Source organism: Porcisia hertigi, chromosome 30, assembly GCF_017918235.1.
Source record: "Porcisia hertigi strain C119 chromosome 30, whole genome shotgun sequence".
Classification (NCBI taxonomy): domain Eukaryota; phylum Euglenozoa; class Kinetoplastea; order Trypanosomatida; family Trypanosomatidae; genus Porcisia; species Porcisia hertigi.
In genome coordinates this window covers 1,061,973-1,075,000 of record NC_090589.1, presented here as the reverse complement: position 1 = coordinate 1,075,000, position 13,028 = coordinate 1,061,973, and the positions used below count along the sequence as shown (strand labels likewise).

Below are 13,028 nucleotides of genomic sequence, written 5' to 3'. Positions count from 1 at the left end.
GGCTGTGGCGCTGGGCGCTGCGACGCTGGGTGGCGTGCTGCGAGGGAAGGTCACTGGCTTGATTCTTGTGGATGTGACGCCGCTGTCGCTGGGTGTTGAGACAGTCGGCGACGTTTTTGTGCCTATTATCTCCAAAAATACCGCTATTCCGTGTAAGCGAAGCCATACATTCACTACTGTTGATGATGGTCAGACGTCAATCAGGTTCCAGGTGTACCAGGGCGAGCGTGAAATCGCTTCCAAGAACCAACTGATGGGGCAGTTTGATCTCACTGGCATCCCTTACGCGCCGCGTAGTGTACCCAAAGTGGAGGTGACGTTTGATGTCGATTCCAGTGGCATCTGCCACGTGACGGCACAGGATAAGGCCACCGGTCGCAGGCAAGGCATTGTAGTGACAGCAAATGGTGGACTCAGCGAAAGCGATGTTGAGCGCATGGTGCGCGATGCGGCCCTGCACGCGGAAAGCGACCGGGTCAAACGTCAACTCGCAGAGGCCCGCAACACCGCGGAGACGCAGCTGACGACGGCGGAGCGGCAGCTGGGCGAGTGGAAGTACGTGAGCGACGCGGAGAAGGAAAACGTGAAGGCGCTCGTGGCGGAGCTGCGCAAGACGATGGAGAACCCGAACGTCGCGAAGGACGACCTCTCCGCGGCGACGGACAAGCTGCAGAAGGCGGTGATGGAGTGTGGTCGCACCGAGTACCAGCAGGCTGCTGCGGCCAACTCCAGCGGCTGAACACGAGAGTGAATTTTCCGCGTAGTTCCCCGTTGCCACAGTCACGCAAAAGTCGGCATCCGCCTTTATAGCAACACGTTGCTCTACTGGGAGGGATTTTTTTCTTCGTCCTCGTGCCCATTTTATGGCATCGTTAATGGGAAGAGAATCCTGTATCGAGGCATCATTCCCTGTTTGCCGTGAAGTGGATATCGCTGTACACGTGGAACGAACCATTCTTCCCCTGTCGTGGGTTTGACACGTTGTTGTACTGCGAGTGCGTAATATCCAAATTCGATAACGATTGCGTATTGAAGAGTGTAGTCCTAAACACCCACACTTTGAACCTTGTCAAGGGGGAGGGGGGTGGGGACGAAGGGGCTCTCCCTCGGATTCTCAGGCGCTTTGTAACTGAACTGATGCGCTCGGTATCGGTTATATCCAATACGCATAAACCCCATCTCAGTGCCCCGGTTACGCGATTGCCTCCAGCGGTTTCGTAGGGAATGTGTAGAAATCACGCTACGCCCCCCCCCCTCCGTCCCCCATCGAATCGCCTCCCCGGCACACTCCGCCTGGTATATGTAGAGCCCTGCCTCATCTCTCCGGTGCACTCACTCACTCTCTTTCCTTTTTTTTATCCACCCGGGATATTTTCTCTCGACTAGCGCCTCTCTTCCGTCCATGGATCCTCTCTCTCCCCCCTATCCAACCAAGTGTCTGTACACTGCCGCTGTGTGTCGGTGCGGGGCACACGCAGAGACGGACTAGAGAGTCGTTTTTGTTTGGTTCTTTTTTCCGTTGCTTCGCTCCCTAATCCGCAGTCGAGTGCATGTTGCGCTGCATCTGCAGCCGATTGCTGCTGCCGCAGCGCGACCCGTTTAAAATATTGGGTCTCGCGCGTAGTGCTACCAAGGCAGAGGTAAAAATGAAGTACCGCGAGCTTGCCCGCATCTACCACCCTGACGCAGAGGCCGGCGACAGTGCCAAGATGGAGGAGGTGAATCATGCGTACAAACTGCTATTGAAAGAGGGGGGTTACGAGCGTCTGCATCTGCCAGCCCCAAGTTGCACTCGCGCAGGTGGTGCTAAGGGACCCCTGGGGGCCACTGCGGAGAGTAGGCGCCAGCCGCTGAGCGAGGCGGCAACTGTGCCCTTCACCGTAGATCAGCAGAGCGGCGCAACGGCAGGTTTATCGGGTGATGTGTCTGCCGGGTTTGCTTCGCAACCGCTGACAGACGAGGAGGTGGAAAAGGTGAGCGCCCTAGACCCCACAACGGAGCGGCGGACACCTGAAGGTAAGTACTTGTATCAGAACCGTGACAACCAAACATGGGTGGAGCTTGATCATCGGCTTCTGCAAGCCCAACAGCCCCACTATAGGTCTTTCTCCGCGCAGGCAGACATGAACGCGGAGCTCCGGCGCCGTACCCTGCTGAAGGAGAGAGAACAAAACGAAAAAAGTGGCTTTCAACGGGTGGCAGACCGACTCGCGGATAGCGCTGAACTACCGACACGGAATCCTCACCTGCTTCGCTTCTACGCGTTGACTGTCGCGTGTGTCTTTTACCTCATGTACAAGCGCACATTTGAGCGCACAAACCACCATCGAAAGCGTACGCAGTTTTACAGGGAGTTGGAGGGTGACCGAGAGGAGTTGATGGCTGCATATGAGAAGCACAAAGACGGCCTGCAGGTGTCGGCTGTTGCCGCCGCGTTGGTTTTCCTCGCAGCGGCGGCGCATAAGACGGAGAGGGACCCCGTCGCGCCGTGCCCACCAGAGGTGTTTTACCGCTCTGTGAAGCCACCGAATGACCATTACACAATTGTTGCTGGTGGATAAACCGTGGATGGAGGGGAACGATCTCTAAATGAGGAATGGATATGCAAGGGAGACAGGCGGTGTGCGTATCCGCAGACCCACAACTGGTGTTGCGATATGGACTTTTTGGGGTGGGTGGGTGGGTGGGTGCTGAGCTCCCTCCCCCTCTTTCCCGTTGTAGTCGACACCGGCGATAGTCTCCACAAGGATATTTGGGCACCTAAACAATGAAGGAGACTCTTTCTGCTTGAAGAGAGGTGTGCTGTCACATGTATTCGTACACACAGTCCCTCCCCCTAAAAAAAAAAGCACTACTACTTTCAAAGCTGATTCAAATTCACAAATCGGCGGCTGTTCGTCTCGCGTCTCGTGAGGATTGCAGTCCATAGGTATGAGGATCTACATCGTGCTTTGTGTGCCAAGGCGTTTAACGTGGAGGAGTGAAAACTTTTTTATTCATGGCCTTGCATCATACGTAGACCCCTGGCTGCTGAGAACGGTGCGCAGGGTGGCGTCTTGTAGACAAACGTCACCGCGTGACATGGTCTACTATATAAAAGGGGGGGGGGAGGGGAACAGGGGAAAAGAGAGGGGTGTATGCGTCTGTAGGCCATCTACTCTTCTCCACCTCTACCTCCGTCGCTACTTCTCTGGGCTTACTTCCGCACCTACCCAACACCAATGAGGTGCACTAACTACTCTCTGTGTTTCTCGCGCGTGCTGCGCTCGACTTTTTTTCTTCTACACACGTACGTATCGTTCCCGCTCCTCTGCATTTCCTCAATCTTTACCCATGCGTATGCGCCTCGCGTGCATTTCTTTGTCCACGATTGTCTATTTTTCTGCCTCCGCGCCCTTATTGCGCGTCTTTTTTTTTTCCCGTCCTGCAGAGCGCAGGTTTTTTTTCTGCGTCGACCTCCCTCCCCCCCTCCCTCTCTCTGTGCACACGCAGTGGAGTAATATCACACTGGTTGCGTACCGACATACCACAGAAGACCCCCGTGTAGCAGCGGCAGTTGAGGAGAGCGAGAAAAGAGGGAAGCGGGACGAAAGCGGCGCAGATCACCCACTGGGGTAGCAACGGTAGGAACCACACACACACACACACACGCACACGCACATGAAAACGGGGGAAAAAGAGCTGTGACTCTACAGGAGAAAAGCAACCCACGCTCACAGACAAGGTGCCAGGGATACGTCTGTATTTGTCTTCAGGTACGCAGCCTACTTCTACACACACCTGAATGCATCCTCTCTTACAGAGACACCACGTACTTTTTTTCCCCTTCCACATTTGATCGAAAGTACGCACAGGCACACGCAGCGCATCCCCCCTCTTTGCCCCCCCCCCCCTTCTTTTTTGCTCCTGTGTGTTCGAAGTTGTCAAGTATACGTCTTTCAACTTGTGCGCTGACGGATCATCCAATCCGCCTTTGTTGCGTTGTCTCGCGTTTTTCTCCCGTCTGTTACACATTTTTTTGTGCTTTCAAGAGGATTCCAGTGCGTGATCTTCATTGTCCCTGCCGTCTCTCCGCTTCTCTAAGCATTGCGTTTGCTTTTCCGTCTTGGCTGCCAGCCCCTGCCACCCCTCCGTTTCCTTCAAAGCGCGAAAAAGAACAGCTGCGCAGGGACGCCATCTTTGCCGCCACCTCCCTCCCCCTCAAAAGAAAACGATATAGGGAAGGAAGGAAAAACCACGAACAGAAAAAGCGACGGGTGGGGGTAAAGAAAAAGTGTGTGTGTGTGTGGTTGGAGTGTGGTGTTTTTTGTTTTGTGTTTCCCGCTCCCCCACCGCTCCTCTTTTATCGAAGTTTCCTCTGCACGAAGCTTTCCGTCTACAAATCTGCATCACTCGCCACCCACACGGTGACACACCCCACTCCACCTTCATCCTCTCCCCGACTTTGTCTCCTATCTCATTTATTTTCTCCTCCTGCCCCCCCTCCCTCCCCTTCCTCCCTCCTTCCCCCCCCCCCCCCATCTCCCTTTTTGTTTGGTGACCTCACGTAGCTCGTACTTTTGCATTTGACTTTTGCACTCACGGTCACCACTTAGCAGCCCTCTGCCACGATCCGACTGCAAAGGATCACGCCAGTCTTTTGAGGACCTTGAAGTTTTTTTCCAAGGCTTTTTTTACATACGGCGTTTTTTGTTTTCTTTTCCCTTTTCATTATTTTTACTTCGGCTGCTCTGCGTGAGTGTGTGTGCGTGTTATTTACTGCTAGCTTCTCACTTTGTTCATGGATTGCGATTGGTGGTTACAAATATATATATAGATATATACAATATTTTTCTCATCTCGCTATATATTTATATGCAGTGCCAGAGAACGGTGGTACACCTTCCTTCCCTCCCTCCTCCCACCACCACCAACCCCCTTCCTTTTATTTTGTGTTTTTGTTTGCTTTTGTTTTCTCGCCTCCATCTCGCGCTCCCTTCTCCCCTCTCCTTTCTCGTTTCTTCTATTTTTTATTTTTGCCGTCTCCCCGCTTGGAAGAAAAAAAAAGCTTTCAAAAATACGAACGGAAAAATAAGAAAACGATACCACACATCACCACTCCGATTTTACTGCCCCAGCCATTCGTAGAGGACAGAGACAGTGTCGCAGGCGAATAATAGCATCATCTTCCATAGGGCGGTGCAGCGATTTTTTCAGTGATTAGAGGGCGCTCACTTCGCGGTACCACCTGTGTGCGTGCGTGTGCGCGCGCGCAGTGGTTTTTGCTTATTCAACATATACTTTCGCCCCATATCTAGTCGCCGTCGTTGTGTGCAGCGCAGAGCTGGCGCTGGCGCTGGCGCTGACGCACGCGCACTATACCACAAAGTAACTCGCAGGATTCTCCGCTACACACGTACACATACACACTGGCATGCCTACGCGGTCGCGCGAGTCTCGTGAGAAAGTCTGGTTTCCCTAACAATCTGCCAGAGTTGGTGTGTGCATCTGAGCTTGTGTGGTCGGCTTCGCGACCTCTGGCGCACAGCGCCACTTACTCATCAGTCGCTTAATCGAACCTGGTGGACATCGTGAGAGGGGCGGCCAAAAGGGTGTTGGATACCCCTGCTCTCGTATTCGCTACTGTTTTTTTTTTCTACCTCTGCTGCATTTTCCTTCCAAGCTTCCCCTTGCAACTACCACGCGCCCCTTCGTGTGGCAAACCAGAATTCACCTCTTTGCCCCCCCCTCTCTCTCTCTCCACAAGAGGAGAAGCAACATGAATTCTAGCAAGGAGCCGAAGAGTGCCGCTGCTGCTGCAGCAACGAGGACACCTCCTCTGTTAGCATTGTCTTCTTCACCTGTGTGCGACAGTGGTGGCAGAGACGGTAGTGAGGGATCTGCGTCTGCCGTGGAGCTGTTCAGTGCAGCGCTTCAGCGTGTGGGAAATGCGCTTGGCGGTACCACCGCCACTGCAGGGCAGTCGGCTCCCCCGTTGTCTTCTGACTCACCCCAGCATCGTGAGTGCGACAGCGACAGCTTTCTGAGCAGCGATGAAGACGACAACGCTGAGAGGGACGAACAAGATGAGGAGGCAAGCAGTCTTAGTGCGTCGTCGTCGCCGTCCTCCTCCTCAGATGGCATGTGGGGTACTTTCACTGGCGGTGAAGCGAAGTTGCCTTTGTGCGATGATGACAATAATGATACGGTCTCCTCCTCTGATGGTCTCGAGGAGGGCGTGCTCTTTGTACCGGATCCGATCTTTGACCTCGCCTCGTTGCAGAAAAAGATGGCGATGCCGTGTCTGAGTCAAGACCAGCTTCCGCTTGGTTCAACGGTCTGGGTCGTTGACGAGGATGACGTGGCCACACAGCTGAACTGCAATTTCAGCGCTTCCTACCCCCCTGTTTGCAATGGGCGGTTGAGCGGGAAGGTGGTGCGGCACAGTGGGTGTATGACGCTAGTGTGCTTTTGCAGTAAGGCATCAGACCTGTGCTTCACCTTGTCCCTGCCAACGTCGTGTCTCTCGCTGGAGCGAATTGAGCCGTACGACAGCGTGCCGCATCGCGGTGATTCTTATGAATTCGGCTGCGGGGCGTACGGCATGCTAGGTCCTCGGGCTGTGGGTCGCGGGCGCGCGGGGCGCAGTGGTTGCGAAAAGCTCGTGGGTCAGTGTCTCTTTGAGGCAATGCCGGCGTACGACTATGAACGAGTGCGAGGGACGCCCTTGGAGACGGCACAGGACACTTTTTTTAGTGGGGCCTTTGAGAAAGCACTGAGTTCCGTGAACCAGTGCATTGACTCCCAGCCGGTGTGCCAGACCGAAGGCGTCAACGCTGTCCGCGAGTCGGGTACGAAACCGGCCTCTTCCAGCAACGCCCCCTTGAAGGCTGCGGCCCTGGTGGACGCCCTAATCTTGCGCTCGCGCATCTTGGTCTTTCTCGAACGCTACAGCGAAGCCCTCGAGGATGCGCAGCGGTGCGTTGAATTAGAGCCGCGCTGGGTGCGTGGATATCTGAGCGTAGCACGCGCGTACTGTGGCCTCGGCCAGTTTAGCAAAGCCGTTGCAGCCACGGCACACGCGTGCATTATTCTGCCCTACAGCTTGGAGTTGGAACGGATCAAGGAGTTGAACAACCATATGCACTATCTGCAATCCCAACTGGGAGCTGAAACGGAGAGCTGCTACTTAGTGCTTGACTGCTATTATCGGAAGCGGCTTCGCGTCAGTACACGTGTTGCCGCACAGACGCTGCTGTGTACCGAATCTACGCCTATACTGGCCACACACTCGGTGTTTGTTCCAAGGGAACCACCACATCGGTGCCCTGTGTGCTTTCGCGTTCTCAGCACATCTGAGAAGCTGAGTAACAGTGCTGCGTGTCCGTCGTCTCCAGCTATCACTATGGCAACGGCGAGCACCCCGCCCACTATCCCCATCTCGCCTCTGCTGTCCTCGCAGAAGTGCGCGGAGATGGAGGACGACGTGGAGTACTGCAGCACCGAGTGTACACAGCGCGCCACTCTTTACCGTCCGCTAGAATTGAAGCACTGCGCCCCACTCGAGCACGTGCGGTCACTTATTCTCTCTAAAGGTGCCGTCACACTCAATGTACTTCCACTGGAGATGGCAGCTATGACGGTACGCCTTTTCCTTATGGTGGTCACTATTCATCGACGTCTGTCCGCAAAGCGGCGTCTCGAGGATTCCAGCAGACGCAATGCCGATAGTCCTGCGTCACGTCTTCACCGTTGCGAGCCGCATTCGTGGCCTGAGCTAGATGTGTCTGCCTGTGGCGCACTATCCAACTCCCAGTCCCCTTCGCCATCACCGCCAGTGAGCCTCGAGACGTCTTTGCGATGGCTCGGTGTGTACCCGCTCTGCACAGAGCCCATTGCAAGTAACAAACTGGACGAGCTGAAAATTGTGTACGACGCTCTCACGGCCGACTTCAAGGCTGAAGACCGTTCAACATTTTCCTACGAGGTCTTGTCGCAGCTCTATGCGTATGTGTCCGCGTACTTTACGCCAGTAGACTTGCTCTCGCTGGAGCAACCGGATTCACAGGGAGGTGCCGCAGGACATGAGACCGTCTTCTACCTGCCTCACTATGTCGGCTGTGTCGAGGCAGCCAAGGTAATTTCCTACACGGCAGTTTCGCTGCACCGGCGGTCAGGCGAGGATGCGACAGGGGTGAAGTATGATATGCTCGCCTCGCGCTTAAGGGAGCAACCTAGAACGGGAGAGATGTCGGCATCGAGCAGTGCGCGCAGCAGTGCCACACACAGTGACGCAAAGAATCTCGATACTTCCACTAGCGAGAACAGCGACCGTGCCACTGGCAGTAATAACGCGGCTAACTGTGTTGTGCAAACGGCTCCGCGTCCAGCCTTGCTAAAGCTGGTCACGGTGGCTCCCGTCAACCGAGAGCGAAAGCTGTGCCGTGTCCCCGTAACGATTCCACTTGACTCCAAAGCGCCCTAGAGACGCACTCTGTGTAGTGGGACAGGGAATAGACTGTGTGCATGAATTCGGTGCTTTGGGGGGCGGAGCGAGACCTGACACGATAAAGCGCGACCACGGACAAGGAGATGGAGAGGGTGGGGTAAAGAGTATTGGGCAGTAAGGGGGTGTGTATGCATGCTTGCGTAGCTCTTCGCTTCGAAGAAAGAGAAGAGATGTCTCCAGGAGCGCCGCATGCGTGTCCTCTGTGTTGGTCAGACTTCCATGGATAGCGGAGGGAGATGGAAAATAAGTGCGCCTGTATGCGTGCTCGGCAAAGTCTCTCATACGATCCTTTTTTTTTGTCCTGGCATCGCCGCGGATCTTCGTCGTGGTACAGCTGTGACTATTCAGCCACCATTTTCTGTCATGGAGCAGCCCTGACCCGTTTAGTGTCCCCTCCAGCTATTGAGCCTTTTCACTCTCCGAAGTCCGTCATCCTCACTCTTCCCTCCCTGACAACTGTCTCGGTCTGGTGACTCTCAAAGCCGTCGGAAGTGCTTGATTTTGCTGCATCTTGCACAATGCAGGTTTTGTTTTTGCCCCCTCCCCCTCCCTCCCTCCCTCCCCCGTGCGCCCCATTTTGTTACTTTCAGGATCTTTTTTTTGTCGATGCTTCTTCTTTTTGTTCACCTTCCTCTAAGGGTCGCCCTGCCGTATATTTTCCTCGTCCCCTCGCCCATTTCTCGACCAACGACTTTTATTGTCATGATGCTTTTTTTTCTTGGCAATTGTGCTTGCGCTCTCCGGATAGGTGTTGCCAATTACCCTCACCTCTTCCCCCCTTTGTCGCTGGTCGTGAATTTGTATGGGCATATATACATATATATATATATAGCAATACGTCTCTGAGTGGTTCTCTCTCACTTTTTGTTGTTGTTTCACAGAGGGTGGTGGTGTGTGGGGAGCAATCAGACGTGCACTACACTTCTTCGTTGGGTGTTGTTATTTATCTTTTTCACATTGTGCGGTCGCACTTTTCATTTTTTTTATTTGGCTTCTCTCTCTATTTTCGTTTGCCTTCGTATGTCTCATAACACACACACACATCTTCTTCTTTCCCCCCTCGTTACATATTTTGTATGCAGGAAGGAAATGCATCGGACACAGCACACTTTGCTGTTCCCACTCTCTTGAAAAAAATTTCATTACTGTCGTCTTTTTTCAGTCTTCACGTCGAAGCCCCCACCCATTCCACCTTTCATTTCCCAATCTCTGTTGCCTCTCGCTACCCCCCTCCCTCCCCCTCCCCCTCCCCCTCCTCCCCCGCTTCGTTCTATTCTACACCCCTCTTCTTTGGTGTATTTTGCTACGATCTTGGTACTTGTACATGCTATGTTGATATATATGTATATTTTTACGAGTGCACTGACCCGTGTTTGAGGCGTGATAATTCATGAGGTATCTGTCGCTTTGTTTCTCCCCCCCCTCACTCACACACACGCACACTCGTGTATCGGTCCTCTCCTGGTTTTCCTATGTTGGTGCTACAACACTCGTGTCTTTTTCGTAGGGCTCTGTCTTGCTGTCCCTCTTTTCCTATCACTTTGCGTGTTGGCATGTCCTCTTCTCTCTTACTTGGAGTGCTTTTGTATATTCCTTCGTTTGTGTCCTCTCTAGCGATTCCCTGCATCCACTCTGGGGTCACTTCGTTCGTTACCCTCCTACTTCTAGTGGAGAATGCTTGAACCAACTCCAGTCCGTCATACCCTTGTTTCTCTCGCGTGTCTTCGCAACGGTACCACCCAGCCGTCTCTCTCCCCCCTTTTCCAGTTCTTCCCCCCCGTCCCGTCCCGTCCCTCAAGCATTGCAGAAAGAAGTTTGGGTGAAGTTGTTAGGCTCGGAAGGCTCCATGAATTTTGAATAATACAGCTGTCGACGATGGGAGGTAGCCACACATTTGCAGAGCAGGTTGGGGATGGGTGGGCGAAAATATGGAAAAATAGGCGAGCATTTTTTTCCTCTCGGCGTCCCTGTACTCGCAGGCGCACGCAGCACTTTGTTGGGACTTGGCGGGCATGTTAACTCGGATTGGCATCAAGCCTCAGCAGAAGTTCTCCCATTTTACAGAGGAGCCCCCAGAAAAAAAAATATCGAGAAGACACAAGGCCTTCCAGTACGAAGAACAAACAAAATACTGTACAGACAGTTTGAGGGAAACGCGACCGATGTGGCGCATATTTACTCTTTTTTTTTCCTCTGCGTTGTGTATGGCCTCCCTCAATGACGAGGGGGTTCTCATGGATGCTCGCCCCCATCGCTGTTCTTCGCAACACTTTTCCTCTATCATGTCATTGCATTTGCTGGAATTTTTTTTTATTGGCTACCCGTTTCACCTCTCACCACCGTTCTCTTCTCGTCAACACATGACTATCCATCTCGATCTACTAACGATGATCTCCTCCACCATATTGCCTTGTATGGTTGGGCTCACAAGTACTCGTTACCACCAACCCTGTAAGGAAGCGCTCTGTTTTCTAAAAATCTTCTCCAGCTGTCTGTCTCACTGCGAGCACCGCCAATATCAAAGGAGCAATTCTTGTGTGTGTCTGCGTGTGTGTGTCTGTGACGCCTTTGCACAGAGGCCGCGCCAGTCGTGTGGGGATTTTGCCCTCTAATGAGTTTCCATTTAACAAGATAAAGGTCGCACAACGCAACAGACACTTCGTCGGCGATTCTGTCTTGTCTGTTCCTTTTCTCCTTTTTCTTGGTGTTTTGCGACTCTTACGCTGCGGGGGTGGTACGCACATTTACGTGCTTGTTGTGCGAACGCTCGCTGCCACACTCCTCTTCTCACCCTTCTCCGACTTCACTTCCTGTTGCTTTGCCCATAAAAGACAACCGTTTCCAGTGACGGGAGGGAGGGCGGCCGTCCTTTGCCCATCAGCGTTTTCTCGTGTCTTTCTGCGCACGCGCGCATGTGTGTGTCTCGTCTCCTTTTCTAGTTATTTGTGCTCATCAGCGGCCACGAAAGACCATTTTGCCACCTTTTGTTGTTGTCTTGTGCCCACTCGTCCCTCAAACTTTCCTCTAGTTGTTCCATTCATTGCGAGCCCCTCCCTCCCTCCCCCCTCCCCTCCCCTTTCCATTCCAAGCTATCTTAATTCTTTATCCACGTACACAGGCGCAACAGGTATTTCGGTGTTTTCAGTTGTCTAGCTTCCGCGCGTTTGTGTGTTTGTGTGTTTGTGTGTGTTGCTGTGGCACTTTATCCTTTACGCTTTGGCTCATCTACCCCCGTTCTCGACCCACTAGGCATCTCGTCTTTATGTAATGTGTCGAATGGGGGAGGGGGGAGGAACAGAGTGGAGTCACTGACATCTGCGTCTCTCTCGCATATATATATATATATATATAGCTGTGCAATAGATATTCGAGAGGGCGAGGCAAGTTCCGAATTGTAGTTGTGGTTATTTTATCCACACTCCCCCCTGACTGTTTGTTTTTGCACTTTTCATATTCCCTTCCCCCTTCCCCTTTCTCCTCCCTTTCGAGTGTGCGCTGGAGGCAGTGGCAGCTGCACGTTTTTTTTTGTCTCGCCCAAATCTTCGTTCGAAACGTACAACCCGGCGCTGGCTTCCACTGGTGTGTTCCTTCTCGCTTGTCATTTTTTTTGTTGTTCGTCTTTGAAAAAAAAATTGATGGTTTTGCGTACAGCCTGCTGCTCATTTTTCTTTACTTTGTTGTTCTCTCGCTTCCTCTGAGCGCCCCAGTCTTCTGTGCTTTCCACTTGATTGACCTACCGCTGTAGTCAAACACGGTCGCTCCCCCCTCCCCCCCTCCCCCCCACCACCACCACACACACCACGTTTTTTTTTCATCTGCCCCTTTTTCGACTCTCAATACACAAGTTAGTCACTAATCGAGTAGAAGCTCGTCTATCGGATTCTTCATTAGTTCTAAGCTTGTTTTGTATATTTTTCGTTGTGTGCGTGTGTGTGTGTAGGGGGGGGTGCTAGCTTTTTTCTCCTCCTCGGATGCTCATCGCCCTTTTTCTGTTCCTCTGTTCTATCGACGTGAGTTGACCTTCCGCTTTGTCTCTCTGTGGCGAAGCGCTTGACCGTTTTTGTTGTGTGGTGGAGCACGGTAGCTGCACCGCCCCCCGCTCCCTTTCCTTTCCCTTCGCTTCCTGCTTTGCTGGCTCAGGTCATTTAATAGAGAGTGTTGCCGTTTGTGTGTTTATCATCTGCTTCCGTCTAGCGCCTTGTTTGTTTTCCATTCTGGCGCGCAGGCGTACTTTTCCTCCTCTGTGTGTGTGTGTGTGTGATCGTTTGGGGTATTGGGCGCTATCCCTTCCTTCTTTTTCTTTCCGTCTCCCCCCTTCCGTTGGCGTGTGTTGTTTCACTGTACTCTTCTGATTTATCCCCATCTCGAACGAACCAACAAGTATTACCGATACACACACACACACACATATATATATATATACCTATACACGCCCAACACACATCTTCATATTCGCATACACGGACACCCTTCCCTCATTTCGAAAAAAAATAAAGGAGGGCACGCGCGCGCGCCGCGGAAGTACTTCTGTGAGTTGATC

General features: G+C 52.8%; 3 protein-coding genes across 3 annotated transcripts in view; all 3 read left to right on the top strand.

Annotated features, from left to right (window-relative positions):
* The window catches only part of JKF63_03029 (uncharacterized protein), a gene marked incomplete at both ends in the record, with an annotated part of 819 nt that extends 80 nt beyond the window's left edge, over window positions 1-739 (top strand). Inside the window, one exon of the mRNA XM_067899051.1 lies at window positions 1-739. This exon is cut by the window's left edge and continues 80 nt beyond it. Within this exon, the coding sequence (XP_067755495.1) occupies window positions 1-739 (739 nt within the window).
* An 811-nt stretch (window positions 740-1,550) lies between these two features.
* JKF63_03028 (uncharacterized protein) lies at window positions 1,551-2,561 on the top strand (the record flags this gene model as incomplete). The annotated part of the gene is made up of 1 exon (XM_067899050.1): window positions 1,551-2,561. The coding sequence occupies one exon, from the start codon at window positions 1,551-1,553 to the stop codon at window positions 2,559-2,561; it is 1,011 nt and encodes a 336-aa protein (XP_067755494.1).
* Window positions 2,562-5,758: 3,197 nt separating this feature from the next.
* Window positions 5,759-8,464, top strand: JKF63_03027 (uncharacterized protein; the record flags this gene model as incomplete). Its single annotated transcript, XM_067899049.1, has 1 exon — window positions 5,759-8,464. The coding sequence occupies one exon, from the start codon at window positions 5,759-5,761 to the stop codon at window positions 8,462-8,464; it is 2,706 nt and encodes a 901-aa protein (XP_067755493.1).
* Window positions 8,465-13,028: the final 4,564 nt, after the last annotated feature.